Source organism: Salvia splendens, chromosome 3 (genome assembly GCF_004379255.2).
Source record: "Salvia splendens isolate huo1 chromosome 3, SspV2, whole genome shotgun sequence".
Lineage (NCBI taxonomy): Eukaryota > Viridiplantae > Streptophyta > Magnoliopsida > Lamiales > Lamiaceae > Salvia > Salvia splendens.
Window position 1 is genome coordinate 15,248,908 of NC_056034.1, and position 18,037 is coordinate 15,266,944.

The 18,037-nt window shown below is 37.7% G+C and overlaps 1 protein-coding gene across 3 annotated transcripts; it reads left to right on the top strand.

Annotated features, from left to right (window-relative positions):
- The first annotated feature begins 5,148 nt into the window (after positions 1 to 5,148).
- On the top strand, positions 5,149 to 11,014 carry LOC121795194 (E3 ubiquitin-protein ligase At1g63170-like). Of its 3 annotated transcripts, none has more exons than XR_006049412.1 (6): positions 5,149 to 5,957; positions 6,846 to 6,965; positions 7,055 to 7,187; positions 7,682 to 7,846; positions 8,129 to 8,381; positions 10,740 to 11,014. XR_006049412.1 is itself a non-coding variant. In XM_042193659.1 (5 exons), the coding sequence occupies exons 1-5, from the start codon at positions 5,164 to 5,166 to the stop codon at positions 8,303 to 8,305; spliced, it is 1,389 nt and encodes a 462-aa protein (XP_042049593.1). In that variant the 5' UTR covers positions 5,149 to 5,163; the 3' UTR covers positions 8,306 to 8,627. The 3 variants fall into 3 exon arrangements, 1 of the variants encoding a protein (XP_042049593.1); XR_006049411.1 differs by lacking the exon at positions 10,740 to 11,014 and adding an exon at positions 9,183 to 9,565; XM_042193659.1 differs by lacking the exon at positions 10,740 to 11,014 and having other exon boundaries at positions 8,129 to 8,627.
- The last annotated feature ends 7,023 nt before the right edge of the window (positions 11,015 to 18,037 follow it).

Below are 18,037 nucleotides of genomic sequence, written 5' to 3' on the forward strand. Positions count from 1 at the left end.
CAATTTTGAGTGTTTTAACAATCTCATTCAGGTTAAAACCGTTTAAAAATTGACGGAATTGTTAGTGTAGGACCAATTGTGATCCGAGTTGGAATGTTCAGGATGCAAAAATTCAAAAGATAAAGTATAAGACCAAAATTATAAAATGAACATATGTTCAGGACCAGTTTTGGCCTTTAATCTAATAAGATGATGATGATGATGATGATGATGATTTTCATTATATCTATCAATATTGTAAAAAAAAAAGTTATCAGTATTGTTTAAGTAGTATTATTTTCGTATAATAACTTCATTTAACGACAAGAAAAAAAAATACTAGTACTACCTTATAATACTACTCCTATTTAAATTACGTGGTATGTTTATTGACTGTTGTTTATAGTTGAATTTGAATTTTGACATACTCGTAAATAACACAATTTGATAAGCTTTTGTAATTTAAGAACATAATTTATCTAACTGTGTGAATTTGATAAAAATTATACGCGCGCATTCACTAAATAACAGAGCCAAAAAATATTTCGAGATCATATTCATATGTACTACCCTTTCAAAAAAATAAGTTTATATTCAAAGCATCTAAAAGATCAAGATATTTTTTTAAAAAATACTTAAGTATAGTAAATTGTTAATTGACTTAATTAGTATAGCATGTAATTGACGCCAATGAATAAAAAAAAGAAATAGAGAGTCAATTTTTCAAAATATTTTCATAATCATGCACCTACAAATTATATCCCAATTATATCTAATGAAATAATTAATGTTATATATACTAGTAAATATATTGCACAAAATAAAGGCAAATCATCGACTACAGGGTAAATTTGAACCAAGTCGCAAACCACGACCGAGCCTGGAAAATAAACACAGACCTACTCTGATTACCAAGATTTTTGGAAAATACGTAATATTATTTGATGTGTTAAATAAAAAAGAGAGAGAGAGAGAGAGAGAGAGAGAAATTGAATACTCCCTATATTAATATAGAGAAAAAAAAATGTAATTAAAAATAGTTTTATTATTGTTGGCCGTTGGGTGATGGGAACCAATTAATGCATACTTTCATTGTCCACTCTCATTTTCTGAGCAGCGAGTCTTCCGTGCAAATCTAATTATGTTTATTCACTCAACATTTAATTTTATTTCAATCTTTAACAATTAAGAGTATTGACGATTAGTGTCATTTTTTGGCAAAACAGCAGGGATCCACGTTCGATTATTTGATTCTCACACGCAATATTCTTATAAATTTTCTGACGAGAAAACTCAAATTAAATGTACTATCAATATTGCAATTTGTTAGCCATGAAAGTGTAGTGTTGTGATGTGGCCACATCATTTTCAAATTATGCTAATTAGTTTGAAAAATACACTCTTCGTTTATTCTCGCAAAAAATAGCTTCAAGTATCTATGGTCAATTCCATTGTGTGGTATTCATTGCACTGCCGGATCCAATTAATAACAAAGGGGGACGACAGTACCCCCAAAAACTGTAAATAGCCTATTGGTAATCAGCTCAACTTTCGTAACATCCTCACGGGATCGAATTCTATCAGGCGCAGTTTAATCTTTATGTCGGTGAAATTATTTATCGCACCCCCTAGGATCCGCCACTGATTCGTTGGCAATGTTTGATAGTGCGAATGCGAAAATGGAGTAAAATTTAAAGATGACGAAGAGGTGTGGGATAGAATTGACCTTTTTATATTTATGAACCAGAATTCCTCCAAATTTGTTCATACACTTGAAGCTTTCCTTTCCCATTATTCTTCTTCTATTTCCATTATCTCATTGTCATTTCGTCCAACACATGGTATGGTAGAAGATTATATGAGTGAGGGAGGGACCATTTTTTTCACACACTCACTGTGTGTACTTTTCGTCATCTTCTGTGTGTGAACTATATGACCTTCCTTTATTACTTAAAACTATCAAACAATCACTGCCTCTCAATAATGAAGTTTCATACTGTATACTTGGAAATATGGAATGGGTGAATACTTCAAGTTTGAAATCTAACTCAGTTATCAGCAATTCAACCTCCAATTTTAACATCAAGATTCAAGATTATAAAATCATCATTATAGTCCAAGTTAAAACTCTAAAGTATTTATATTTATATGGGGAGAGGAAGCATTAGAGTTTAAACCCTAAAACACTTAATTTACATATTGAAATCTGTACGTATTGCTTGGTTAAGTACTCCGTATATTGGGATTTGGGAGACACTACGAATTATATTGAACCATTTGTTAAAACTAAAACAAATAAAAAGGAGACGTGGAAACTTTAGTATTAAGCTAAAGGGTCTTCATGTTCTCATAGGTGAAAGCTACAGTGCGAGTATAATGATCAAATTCTCCCAAAACAATTTGGAAATTTTCAAAAAAAATCCAAGTCTCAAGGATAGACATTTTTGCTGTCTCTTTATAAAAGGTCAAATTTGGACAGTTATGTGCATCTTTTCTTCGTCTTAAAATGGGAGAGTCATGCAAAATGTAACAGACCTCTAGAATATTATAACTACAATTTTTGTTTGGTTTATTTATTTATTTGTTTTCATATCTTATTTTCAACTAGCTCAGGAGCTAACAAAAATTTCCAGCATAGGTAATACGTTATTGACTAAAGTTTTTAGAATCTACGATCAACTTAGTAATTAATGTTTATACTCATAATTAAGTAGATCAAGTATATATACACGATGTAAAACTAAAAATATTATCTTCATAGCGAACCACTGATATAGTGATATGGAAACTGGATAGCAATTAAAAAAAATGTGTGAATTTTGCTGCCAAATAATGAATACAAACTATGATGGATTTGTATTTTCAGGGTTCAATATGTTGGTAGTATAACTAATATGCTGCGGTTGTTACATACGTAAACTTATAACAGAAGAATGGAAAATAAAAGAGAGAAAGGATATAGAATGGGCGATATCTTGCCAACCGAGCCCACAAATAGTCCGAACTCCATTATGGGTTCCGCACATCTCCACGCAAAATCAAATTTGACAAAAGTTACAAAATTTAATCTGTCATTCACCCACTTTTTGTTTAAATAAAAATAATAATTTAGACATTTACTCTGTCTGATAATAATAAAAATAATAAGGATCAATAATGATAATATTGACTATTTTACAAATTGAATTGAGAATATTTAGCTATTCAAAAGATAAAGTAGTTTATTATTTATACCATAATAGTAAAATTATGATTTAAAAATTTATTTTAAGGAATCATGTTTACTGAACATGTTCTACCATTAATTGTAAATTTAAAATTTATATTCACTTTGACCATGTTTATTTGAGACCTAGGTTTCTTTCCCCAATTTCAATTAAAAAAGAAAAAGAAAAATGCTTAATGTGGTCTCTATCCTATATTATGGTTGGCCAGGTGGCCAAATGAGACGAAGTAGTCTTGTAAATCGCTTTTTTAATCACTTTTTTCTTGACAAATGAGGTCGTGGAACTTGTCACAATCTCATTAGTCAATAAATATTTATATTAAAAAAATTTACTACTATAAATTATTGTACTACTAAATTTTCGTCCATTATATCACCAAATTTGCTACTCCATAATTCTACACATAAAAAACATCTCTTTTCTTCTCCACGTATAATCCTTTTTCTATTCTACAATTTCCTAGTATTTTTTTTATCTCTCATTATTCATTATAAATTATGAGAATGATACTTCATTATTTTTTGTTAATTCATTTCCAAAATTTCAATCTTTGTCAAGATTTCCTTGATTTTAAAAATTTTCTAAATTCAAACAAATATCATATCATATTTCAAAGTATCTCTTAAAACTCACTTTAAAATAGGATACAAACCAGTATAAATTCTTCACACTCAAGTCACAAGGTTCGAGTGAGTAAAAAGAAAATAGCATTGGTATCATAATACATTTTAATATTAAAAGATACTATACACCTATAATGGAATGGTTGAGTGATCAAAGATAAACCATAAAAGAAAATGTATGGCTAGGTTGAATGAATATTGTTACTGATAATATAACAGAGATAGAAACTAATTAAGTATTGCAAACCATATAATTCTAATCATAAACCTTTAAATTTAGTATGGTATTCAAATCACATCACAAGTCACGAACTACAATGACTTCCTAGGAAACTAGCATTATAAATTACTCTATCCATCTCATAAGAGTATACATTCTTTTGTTTATTTTTATTTTATCCCACAAAAATATGTAATTTTTAGTTCTGAAAACTTTTTTTTCTAATGAAGTGAAACACATTATTCACTAAAAATATTTCAGTTACTTTTTCTTTCTATCTATCTCTTAATTTATTAATTATATATTATAATATATACAATCAAAAGTGTATGTTTTTATGGGACGGAAGAAGTAGCAAGTGCCAAGTAGCAACTAACAATGTATTTTGATTTCTTTTTCCTCAAGAAACCATAGTATAACAAAAATCCGTTTTGAAAAAATACTGGGAGTCGAATTTATTAGGCCACCCGCAACGCGTCTCGCGGGTGGCTCGTATCTCATCCCGCCGAGATGAGACGGCGGCGAGAGGCGTTGCAGCGCCTCGTCTCGTCCCGGTCTCGCCGAAACGCCCGTCCCACCGAGACACCTCGCGGGCTGTCTCGCCACGCGCTTGCGTGCTCCGGCGCCATGAGTGACGCGCACTCGCCGGCGCGAGAATGAGCTTCGTCACGCTGACACAATAAATCATTTTTTTTAAAATTCGAATTTAATTAAAAAATAAAAATAAAAATCGAAAACGGTAATATTACCATTTTTTGACTGTTTTCCTTTTTTTTATACTCTATAAATACTTCTATTTCATCTTCATTTCACAAACAAATACACATCAAATCTTCCAAATCATCTCCAATTTTCATCTAACCTCTCATCACAAAATGTCCGGCGACGGAAACTCTGGCGGTGGCGTCTCCGACGGGTTTGACATCAACGCTTTTGGCGACTGGGGGCATGTACAACGTGTTGGGTGGTTCCGGTTCCGGTTCGTCTACGCCGGGCACCCAAGGCTCGTCGACGCCGGGGGTACCAACCACCCCATTTTGATGTGGACGCATACGCTCGTTCCTCCGCACTGAGGTATTCGCAGGGATTATCCCAAATCGGGAGGATTATCCGGATGAACCCCATCCGGAAGGAGGATAAGGAGGTGGAAGCTCCAGGGCATTCGACGCCGTGGAGGAAGAGGCGGAGGCGGCCGAGGAGGATGAGGATGGAGGCCGGCATCCGTACAGCCGCAAGGACACGATGGCGGTGTATAACGCCTGGATCAGCGTCTCGTACGATCCCATCGTCGGGAATCAACAATCCCGGAAGTGCTTATGGGAAAAGGTCACTGAGGCCTACAAAGAAACCAGAGACTCGAAATTCTCCTCCGTCCGCGACGATGTCGTCAAACAACGACAGCCCGTCTTCCCCCACAGCCGCCGACACTACACCGTTCCTCGGCGAACAGAGCCCCAGCAATCTCTCCCGCTTCCTCGGTCGCACGCCCAGCATCCGCGGCGCCGCCCGCTTCCTCCGCCGCGGCCGCTCGATGCGGGAGCCCTCCGTCCGCGTCCGCGAAGCTGCGGCCGAGCAAATCGAGGAGCGCCAGAGCGATTGGGCCTACTCCAAGCCCATAGTCGTATTGGACCTTGTCTGGAACCTCGCCTTCGTCATCGTCTCAATTTCCGTTCTGATCATGAGCCGTGATGAAAACCCCTCGATGCCTCTGCGGCTTTGGATTGTCGGCTACGCGCTGCAGTGCGTCCTTCACATGATCTGCGTCTGCGCCGAGTACAGGAAGAGGTATTCCCAGCGCAATTCTGAGAGAACGTACACCCGGAATTACTCGAATTCGAGCTCCGGAAGTGATGACGTGGAATCCGGCGGTTATGATTCGGAGCGCCAGCAGAGTGATGATGAAACTAGGTAAACTTCAAGTTTTCCGGTTTCAATTTTTACTTTTTTAGGATTTACTTTGGGAGTGATTTTTTTCAGTTGACTTTTTCTGCCCCTACTTTGGTTTTTCTCAGTTGCTAACATAAATGCTAATCTTGCAGCTGATAGGTTATAATCAGATTTAAACAATGTGATTTAATGCTTGATTTAATTGCTGTTATCATTAAAGTGAAACTGATCAACTGATTCTTATTGCAATTATTTGTCGAAGAAAAATGGAAACAAGCTATTTTCTCGTTTTTCAAAGCTGGCTATACAGAGGAAGATTGTGTTTGCGAAATTAGAAGTGAATAGGAATTGAAAACTGCTATATTACTGTTTTCCCTACTTAAACCCTGATGATTTTAAAGTCACTGGAAATTCATGGGGCTGGCATTTTAGTTCTTTATGTTACATGATATTTTCGTCTGGTAGAACTGTCTTTGCATTCGCGTCGAAAAGGTGATAATCTAATCTTTGTTTTTTTCTCAAGTTGGATGAAACAAAATCTGATCTTTGTTTTTTTTTTATTTATTTCAATTCCGAACTTGTTTTAAGGTGCTTTACTGATAGTCGCTGTTAATACTTATCTTTTTTGAATGTTATTCTGAATATAGATTCTTTGAGTTGTTGATGATGGACTTGCATAATTGACACAACCTAATGTTTTTTGTTATCTATAATACCAACTTACAATCACATTTTATCTCATTTCTTATGTTTTACGTTTTTTTCATCGTAGTATAATTTTGGTTCTCCTTGCTTTGACTCCTAAGCATGTCGCCCGTGTGCATAGATGAGGAGAAAATGGAATCTGTAGGCCTTGTTTAGAGATAAGAAATTGATAATGGTGATAATATATTGCTTTCTTTTTGGCAGTGTTGCTAAACTCCTGGAGACTGCAAATACAATGTTCTCGTTCATTTGGTGGATAATTGGGTTCTACTGGGTATCTTCTGGTGGCCCGGATTTGACTGCTGAATCGCCACAGCTTTACTGGTGTGGACAAGTTATTTTTGTTGATGCAGCTAGGATCACGGCATGATTTTTAGTTCTTTTTATGTACTTACCGATGATGTATTTTGCAGGCTTTCCATTGCATTCTTGGCATTCGATGTTTTCTTCGTTGTGGTTTGTGTTGCTGTGGCATGTATAATTGGAATTGCTGTTTGCTGCTGTCTACCATGTATCATTGCAATCTTATATGCAGTTGCAGATCAGGTAACATAGAATCTAGGGCTCACGCTTGCCTATGGTGATTGCTAGTTGTTTGTTTCAATGATGACTTTAATACAACAATAAAGCAAAAGCTGTGAAAAGCAAAGGGAAAGAACATTAGATTAAGTGTGCCTTTGGTAATCCACTGGTGATTGCCCCTTGGTTTTTGCCCCCTCTACTGAAAATCTCAATATTCACTTGGTTTCATATTATTAAGTAAAGATGTTGTATATGTATTATTTAGTAATAATTTATATCGTGAAAAATTCATACAGTTACTGTGTGTGTGACACGATTGGATACCCACCTGTATTATGGAGTACTAATCTTCTAATGTTTGAATGTGTACTTCTGCCTTCATGGTAATAAATAATTAGTCATCGTCTTCAAAACCAAAAGGAGAGAATATGATACATGGGAGAAGCTTTTAAGTTGCTCTTATCTGACATTTCTTATCATTGCCACTCTTTATTCATTTATTCAACACTATGTTACAGGAAGGAGCTACTAAGGAAGATATTGAGAGACTGCCAAAATTCAGATTTCGGAAAATTGGTGACTTTGAGAAGCAAAATGGTGACACTCAAGAATCATTTGGAGGAATAATAACTGAATGCGATACTGATTCTCCCACAGAGCATGTTCTACCTCTTGACGATGCTGTACGTCTTTCTAGACAATTGATACATCTACAAGTTCTGTAGATGTGCATTATCTAGATCATTAAGTAGCTTCTGATAGACACCATAAGACAGGGTCAGGCACTGAGACTTGGATGGTGTTTTCAAGCTTTTCGATTTTATACTAGATGTTAAGGGGGTGCATTGGTTTTCTAAGCTATTTATCTTCGCTTAGCTAGTGTCTGGTGGGCGTATCCTTGACCATGCATGATAAACCTCAGAACCTAGTTTGTTGATTACATTTAAATGTTCATCTGATTATAGGAATGTTGTATTTGCCTTTGTGCCTACGATGATGGAGCTGAGCTGCGCGAACTCCCCTGTCGGCATCATTTTCACTCAGCCTGCATAGACAAGTGGCTACACATAAATGCAATTTGTCCACTCTGCAAATTCAATATACTGAAAACTGGCAGTCACATTGACAGCGAAGAAGCATAATCGAGAAATGTATAAACGATCAACCAGGAGACTTGTTTAACTTTGATGTTGGATGACTAAAGCTTTCCTGCTTCAGGTAACACCTTGAGCTGCTTGTGTGACTTTGATGGCCTTTTGGTGCTTTCTTTACTCTGATTGTATATGTTGTATTATAAATAGTTTTTGTGGAACTTCTTGTTTCCGCGAGACTAGAAAAAGGGAGTTGTAACCCGAAACTAAACTACTTCATGTAACATTCCAACATACTATTTAAAATTAAGCTGTACGGAGTACTAGTTTGAGATGGTAAAGATAACTCATTTGCAGAAAAAGCTAAAATCAATATTGGCACCTCTGTCAAATCTGCAGGTTATATAATTCGTTTTTTTCTCAGATTGATCCAGTTTGTGTTATTCAATATGTTGAAGTGCATAATGCCATTGTCGCATTATTGAGGTCCACAAAGGAGTTCCGGTAATATATGGGACTGCATAATCTAATGCTTTATGAACTAATTATATTCTTCCATCATTTAAATATGTATTTGTGAAAACTCACGATGCAAGAATCAAGATCAACTGGAGGGAGGAAAATTTAATAGTAGAAATTATAGTACACCAGTAAGAGCATCCACAATGGCGGCGAGCGGACCGGCTAGCCGATATCCGGCGCTCGCCGGTTCGCTCGCCGAACCATTGTAACCGGTGAGCGTCATTTCGGCGAAAAAATCGGCGAGCGCTGGGCGATGCGCTCGCCGCCATTGCAGGCTCCGGACCGGCGAGTGAAATTTTTTTTTTTTTTTTAATTTTCGAAACACTATATATACGCGCTTTGCACGTCATTTTCATTCGTACCACTTGTTTTAACGAGTACTCTCTCTATCTTAATTTCTATACAGGATCAACAACGTGAAATGGAGAACAACAACGAAGGTACTCCAATGACGAGCGGGTCTCAAACTCCCCCGGTACCCGTGGTAGGTGTATGGGGTCCGATGCCCGGGAACTACAACATGTACCCGTGGCAACAGATGATGCCCGAGATGGCAGCCGGGGGGAGATCGCCGGGGGGGTTACTGGCGATGCCGGGGTGGGCACCCGATATGCAGATGATGCCGGGAGGAGTACTGGCGACGCAGGGCGGAACGTCTATCGCCCAAGTTTTGATTTTTTCGACTGCTTCTTCGCACACATCGACCCCAGCGGAGGCGCAGTTCACGCAATATGAGACTTTCTCCTTAGAGGAGTTGGGGTTTGATCTTCTCGTTGTTCCGGAAACTCCCGTTCAAACGGGGTGAGTAGGGCGGGGTCGGGGCCCCCCAAAGGGGAAGGGCAAAAGGGTCGGCGAGTCGTCGCAGCCGGTTGAGGACGACTGCTCGGTACGGAGGAGGTGGACGGATGCGGAGAATGTCGCGCTGTCCAAGGCGTGGATGAGTGTTTGCGATGATCCCTTCACTTCGAACAATCAGAGGATCGTCAACATGTGGGCCAAAATAGCAGCAGCCTACAAGGCATTTTGCCTGGAGGGGAGGCCGCCCAACGGGAAGGAGTGCCGGAAGGCGTGGGACCGAATCAGGGCTGGGGTCTCCCGATTTTGTGGCTTGTACGCCAACACCCTCCGCATGCAGAGCAGTGGCCAAACGGGGGATGACTGCAGGAGGATAGCGGAAAAAGCCTTCCCCCAGCCCGGGTTGTATGAGGAGTTCACCTACTAGAACTGATATGAGGTGCTGAACGACTCCGAGAAGTTCCGGGCAGGTGTCGACGCTGGTTGGCCGAAGAAGCAACGACTGAACTATACCGGTGATTACAGCGGCAGCAGCAGTGGTTCCCACGACCTCCCCGAGGGTGCTCAGGAGCTCCCGTCCCCTCCATCGTTCGCTCGCCGAACTCGCCCGGTTGGTCAAAGGCGGGCGCAACGGGAGGCGAGGGGGGCGCCAGGGGTCCAGTCGGCATCCCCCCTTGGCTAGTCGACAGAGGATCTCAAATTCTTCGCGCGTCAATAAATGCGTACTCAGATGGTCAAGATCTTAGCCGATTGGAAGGCGGCAGAGGACCCCGAGGAGAAGAGCTTTCTTCACGCATTGCTTGTGAGCATGCGTGACGATTTGAAGACCGGGGGGGCAGGGGGGTACCGGCGGTGACGGAGGCGGCGGCGACGGTGGCGACGGGGGCGACAGAGACGAGGAGTGAGGCGGAGGTCGGGTTTTTTTTTAAATAATGTAATTTTTTTAAATTTATGTATTTTGTTAATGTATTTTTTTAATTAATGTATTTTTTTTAATGTACTTTTTTTAATTTAAATAATATTATTGAATTTTCGCGTATCTGTGTCGTAAATTTAATTCCGTATTTTGTGTGATTGTCAATTATTTGTTTTATATAATTAGGAGTGATGTGACTAGGCTATTGCTGGGCTATTGCTGAGCTATTTGCTTGTCCTGATGATGTGGCAGGAGGATTTTTAGTGCCGATGATGTGACTGAAGGAGTTTGTGGCTGGGCTATGGCTGGGCTATTGCTGGGCGAAAGCCATCGTGGATGCTCTAAACCGCCAAATAGCCCAATTGGACATTCCAAATTTTAATATCTTATTTTGATTCCATGTGGATTTAAAAGGTTGAAAAAAAATTATATGCAAATTTTTTATTTTTTAGGATTAATAATTAATTAAATTGTAAAATTTGGTCTAAGTTTCGTTTAAATTGAGATATTAAATTATGAAGCTTGAATTTTTTTTTCAGTTATCTTATTGTCTTTGATGATATTTCCAACTATACATTCCATTATAAGAATTTTGCCTTTTAAGAGATAAATGTTTTAGTTTATCTCTTGAATGTGAAGAAATAATTGAATAAAACTTACGTTCTTTAGAGTAGTGCTAAAGGCTTCACGATGGCTAATATCAGGATTGATTGCTTTTATCCTCTGAATCTCCTCTCTGTCAACACAATACATATACATATACATATACATATACATATACATATACATATACTCAACTTAATAATTTATTGTCTAGTGTGTTTTCACAGCAAAAAAACGATGATGCTCCTTACTTTATGAAACGATTGTACGCTGATGGAACGCGTTGTCTTTTCTCTGGTGCTGTGAAACCATGATTCATGACACAATTAATAAAAAAATTGGAGTATATTATCAACATTATTGAAAATAAAATTTAAATGGAGCATATATGTCATTCTTATAGTTCACCAAAACTCACTAGTACACACTATTTTCATCACCAAATATCGTACATTTCTCTAATAATGAACATATCAAAATGTTACCTAGAAACCGAATAATCATTCTAGTAGGATGTAGGAGTATATTTTAGGTTTACTTTCTTTCTTTTGTTGATTCTACTTTTATTTCAATGAAATATTGTCGTTTTAAAATTTTGTGATTTGCTATTCTTATTTCAATGTAATATTGAAATGAAATTGACTGAAATTTGATCAAATTTTATATTTCCTCCGTTCCATAAAAATATATGCATTCCATTTTTAAAAAGTTATATCAATTTAATAATATAGGTCTCACTATCAACTCTCTCCTACTTTATCATACAAATCTACTTCTGTCTCCTACTTTACCATACAATTCTCCTCATTTCTCTTACTTAACCAATTTTATCTTAATTTCTATGCCATACTCGTTGCTCATATTTTTATGGGACGGAGGGAGTAATGTAAATGGATATTACCTCTAAATTTTATTTAAACTATTCGAAAATATGAGCTTAATGATGTAATGAAATATGTAATTTAATTATTTAAAATTGAAAAATGTAAACAAGATTTTTAATTGTGGACAAATGGCAAGTGAGAGTTTTAACTTTCTTACTCTCCCTAAACTTCTAACTACAATCATTTAAAGACAATAAGATTTTAGAGATCTAAGAATATTCACAACCCATGCTTCCTGTCGTGCCACAACTCTCCGACACATCATCTTTCCTCTCAGTTTCTGCATCAGACCACAACTCCCACAATGGACGCATCTTGCCACACCCTTTCCCACACCTCTCACATTAATTTACACTATTCATTCCAAAATATATATAATAACAATAACATTTATAGCTAAATTTAATAAATAATATATCAATATTATTCTCTAATCATTAATCTCATTAAATTATTAACATAATTATTACATTGATCACGCGTCGATTACAACAATCACAAAGTAACTATTAATTGTTTTTGGGAATATAAAAAATTCAAAATATATTTATTCATTACTTAAAGAACTAATTAAGGAATTCCACCAATTTGCATTAATTAATGAATAATTAACACTATTATTCCATTAAATACAAATATTAAAGAAAAAATTATTTAGGAACCCTCGTCAGTTGTCACTGTCCTTCACAGTGGGCGATGCTTGCTACGCCCCTCACTCAACTTTGCACCCGTCGCCCCATCTCTGGAACGCATCGAACCTCTGGCCGTGATCCTCCCCCTCCTTCATGCGTTGTGAGTGCTCTAATGTCTCTAATAGTAATATGTGTAATTTTATTATTTAATATTAAAAGGATAATTAACAATTATCAAATTTAGGCGGTAGGATCTTGATGTCAATATAATATTTTAAAAATAGTATCAATAGTGGATTGTGAGGTTTATTACCAAAAGTAGTGAAAAAACAAATAAGACATTTATTGGTAGACCGAAGAAAATAGCAAAATGAGAGGATTATTGGTGGACGGAGGGAGTAACGTAATATGTGTGTGAGTGAGTGAATTAATGGAACGCGTGATTCCATTATAAAAATAAAATAATAAGTTAATTAAGACAAATAATAATTAAGGATATCTCACAATAGAAAACTGGACATATAATGGAGGACAATTTATATGAACATATACAATTAGAATATCTTATAATCCTTATAAATTTATCTTTTTATTTAATAAAGTATATTATATTTAAAAAATACTTGAATCAATATAGTTAAATAAAATCAAAATTTTAGATATACTTAGTAAAAAATAGTTAATTGTAACTTATGAGTTGGTAGTTGCATTAACGTTTTTTTCGGAAATCATCTTGAGCATTAAAATTATGACTACTAGTTAAGGGTGAGTTTGTATTTTAACAATATACTATCAATGTCTTCATATTGAGATTTTAAAGCATATATATCTCTCCCAAATATATCATTCATTAAAAAATCACACGAAAAATCTTTCACCAGAAAGAGTTGAGCCGTGATTAAAGTTGGTACATTAAGAATCACACGAAATATCTTTCACAAGAAAGAGTTAATTAAGCCGTGAATGAAGTTTGGAATATTATTTTTTGACGAGACTAATCAAATCTTAAATAGATAAATAAATAAATAAATAAAATCGTACTAAAAAAAAAAAAGAAGAAACCTAAAAACCAATACTTAGAGCATCCACAATGGCGCGCCCGATGCATTGGGCGCGCTATCGTCCGCCACTGTGGCACCATGGACGACGGACGATGCGTCGTCCGCGCCTGACGCTTAGTCCGCGGACGAAGCGCGGACGATAGGGCATCGTATGCGTCATCGTCCGCCCACTGTGGGCGACGCGGACGATGCAACGCGTTTTAGTTTTTTTTTTTAATTTTAAAATTTGAAAATTTTTGTTATATATATACCCCTGGCTTCACTTTTCATTTGTAACTTTTCAATTCACATTTCAACTCTCAAATTACGCTATAAAATGGATTCCGGTGGATACTCAAGTCCTAGTAGCCCAATGTTTGGAGATGGCGCACGGTGGCCGGGTACACAACCTGGCAAATATCGGTTGTTCGACGCCAACACGTAGTACGATCCGGAGTTCAGTACGGATTCGTACGGTCTCTCCGACATGGAGCCGTCTCCAACTCGCCCTACCGCCGCTTCCCGTCGCGCCACCGCCGCCCCCTCCGCCGCCCCCGCTCCCGCCAGAAAGAAGCTGACCAAGCACCGGGCTCACAAGTTGCCACCTCCGACAACTTGTGAAGAGTACGCCCCGGGTCGTACGAACTACCAGCCGGATGAAACCCTCGTCTTGGCGAGGTGTTGGGTGGATATATCGGAGGACCCGATATTCGCGAACAACCAGAAGCAGCTCGTGTACTGGGAGTGCATCGTCGAGCGCTACAATGAGGCAAAGCCGCCGAGCGCGTACAAGCGCCAACGGGAGCAGCTCCGCAAGCACTGGGATCAGGTGAAGAAGCAAGTCAACCTGTTCGCGGCGGAGTACAAGAAGTGCTCGAGGGATCAGGGAAGCTGCGAGAGCTTGAGCGACGTGCGCGATAGAGCGCTGTTGTCGTACCAGTCCATGTTCGGCGACTTCAACCATTTCAACATCTGGGCGCTCTTGAGGGACAAGCAGAAGTTCCAAGGCAGGATTTTGCACACCGGTGCGGCGAAGACGATTAAGACCACCGACATTGGTGGTTACACGACCAGCGAAATCGGAACTCGTCCGGTGGACCTCAACCAGATGTGCACGGGGGAAGAGAGTTCCGGCACACCGATGGCGTCCCATAGGCGTCAAGGCTGCGAAGAATAAGGGGAAGGCGAAGGCGACATCCTCCTCGGCCGCCGCCCCCCCATCGCCGATCCCGACCCCGACCCCGGCGACACTTGCCTACGCGAATTTGTCAACAGCCTCGATGGCGCGGACGTTGTTGGATACGCACAACGCCCTTATGAAGTGTACGGATCTGGCCCAAGCCGAGCGCCTCCAGAGGTTGAGCGATGAGTTGAGCCGGAAGTTGGAGTTTTTTTAGGATAGTCATTTTTTTATTTCTAACTCGTGTAACTTTTTTTTAATCAATGAGAATTTTTTACCGTTCTTTTAGTTAATCATTGTGTTTTTTAATAAGTTTGCATTTATATATTTGAAAACATTTAAATTAAATAACAAAACAATAGTAAAATGCTTAGGGCGCCTTAGGGCGCCCCACTGCAGGTGGAAGGGCAGAAGGATAAAATGCTGACGTGGCGGTGCATAGGGCGGGCTTTATGGCGTGCCTTAGGGCGCCCCATTGTGGATGGCCCTACACGAAACGGGGATACCCGTAACGACAACAGCGGTGCAAGGCTTTCCCTCCGCCGTCAAGGGCTTTGAAAAGCTGGCTGCGAATGGCTGCCTTCCGCCCCGGAAACCCCCTTCAAGGGCTTCGAACTCTGGGCGCCGCCTCCCTTCACCCTAATGGACAGATTAATTATCCCATTCTTCTCCCCATTGGCACCCGTCATCCTGTAACTCACGAAGCTCAGGTGACCCTCGGGCAGGCATCCGCCGCATAAATCTGTGATCGGAATGGCGGTGGAGGCGATGAGCATGTCGCCCGACTACGCCTCCACGGTTATGAAACGCGCTTGGTCGGGCAGGTCTATAGAGAGCCTCTCGTTCCATGACGGGAAGCTCCGGTCTTCTGGGTCGACTCCGGTGGAATAGGAGAGGAAGGGCCCGGTCTTCACGGTCACGTAGATGGTGTTCTTGGCGGGTGGCTTCTTGTTCGTCAGGAGACCCTCGCCGGATATTACGGTGACCTCGATATGACGCCGGAGTCTTGCCCTTTTCCATATATTATTACTCTCTTACTATTATGGAACGTCTTGAATTTATTTTTTATTTTTTTAAATCTGAGATTGTGTTGTTTGTTTGTGCGTTTTATAGAATGGGAAATATGAAGGTAGGAGGAAGGGCGGCGGAAAGTAATGCGATGTTTCATGCGTTTTTTTAATTCGTTGACTGCTGACATGTCCCCGCGAGAGCACACGCTGTTTATTTTATTCCTATATTTAAGGAATCCTACCATATTCAAGTAATCTCTCTTTGATTATTTCTACCTCCGTCCCCCAAATATTGTCCCACTTTAACCTGACACGAATTTTAAAAAATATAATGGAAAGTGAGTTGAAAAAGTTAGTGGATTGTGGATCCTAATTTTATATATATTAGTTTTATAATAAAATGTAAGTAGGAATGCGTAAGTGAAATATGGGATCCGCTAAAAAAATGATAAAAAGTGAAATGAGACAAAGTTTGGGGGACAAACGGAAATGGAAAAATGGGACAAACTTTCAGGGACGAAGGTAGTAATATTTATGGGGGTGTTTGGTTTGCAAGATTGTATCCGAGATTAAATTTGTACTGTGTTTGGTCATGAGATTCAACCCCACAACTCAAGCGTAGATGGATAATCATAGGATAATTAGTCATATCTTACCCCCTATGACTAAAATAATCTCACAACTCAATCCTAGATTGTATATTAGGTATTATTTTATCTTGCAAATTGAACATGTATATTACTACTAGTATTTGATTTGATTGGGCAAAGTAACTGATTTTTAATTATTGAATTTATATGTTTTGATTAAATAATGTAATTTGATTTCCAATTTATTAAATAATTTATAAAATTTTATATGTTTGATTTAATTTGATTTGATTAATTAAGTAATTGATTTTTAAATTCTCGTAATTGATTTAGTTATACGAATACGATACTAAAAAAATAATCTATTTCCTAAACTTAGAGAAAACTACAGTAAGAGTTTGGATTCTTTCTCTCTCCCGGTCTCCCCTATCTAGGTATTTTTCCCCCTATAATGAAGAATTGTAGAAATTACTCTTTCTATTTTTTTGCTATTCCTCTCTTTGAATCTCTTTGTTCTCTTAGTTTTCTTTCTGTGCACAGTTTTCCTCTGTTGGGTGGGATTGCAGATGTAACTACACGTCTTAGGTGTTTCTGTCTGTCTAATGTTTGACTCATTAGAATTTAGATTGTTTTCTCCAATTTTCTTTCTATTTTCTCTGTGTTTTTCTTATATTGTTGTTCTAATTTGTTTACCTTTTTTCTTCGTATTTCTACTGTTTTTTACAATACAATCAACTTATTTCAGAGCTTTATGATTTTCTTAGTTTTTCTATTTCTTTATATTCTTGGAACAAAATTATACTCTTTTGCATTACTAATTAATTATCTTATTTCAAAAAATACTTATTATTGATAATGTTAAATATATAAATACGTATATGAAACATCATATAATTAATATTGAATTTTATTTTCTGTTTTTCTGTGTTATTCTTATTGTAGTATATTAATTTCCTAATTTTCTTTCAGTTTTTCTGTGTTATTCTTATAGTAGTACTAATTTCCTAATTTTCTTTCAGTTTTTCTTTAATTATTTGACACCCCACTAATTAATAAACTTATTTCAAATATAAGTTATTATTGATAATGTAAAATGGATAGGGAGATGATCCAAACAAGAATCCATCTAAAGCCATCATGAAATATCATTATAATTTAAAAGATGTATTCTTTATAAAGCTATCTTTGATTAATTCCACCTGGTTATCTTTGATTCATTTCACCTGGTTCGTGATTCACGATCAAACTGACTGATTTTACCATTTCAAACGAATTAGAAATTACTAATTTAATGTGCAAACCAGACTGGACCAAACACAGATTGGTGACTGATTTTTCCATAATAGGTGGGACACTGATTAATCTATGAGAATGACATTATTATTGCATTCTCAACGATAACGAGGAGACTAAATTAAATAGCATTGCAAGGAATTTTCCTAGTCCAGTTACAATAGCACTCAATGTAGAGAAATTACTTTGAAACAGTCTTCTTTTTCTCCCTCCTCTGAATATATATTTATTAAGTATTATACTCCATTCAATTAAAAGACATGGTAAAACGTCTACCTAATAGATCATGCTGTTTGCAACTCAAAATCAATATCTGTA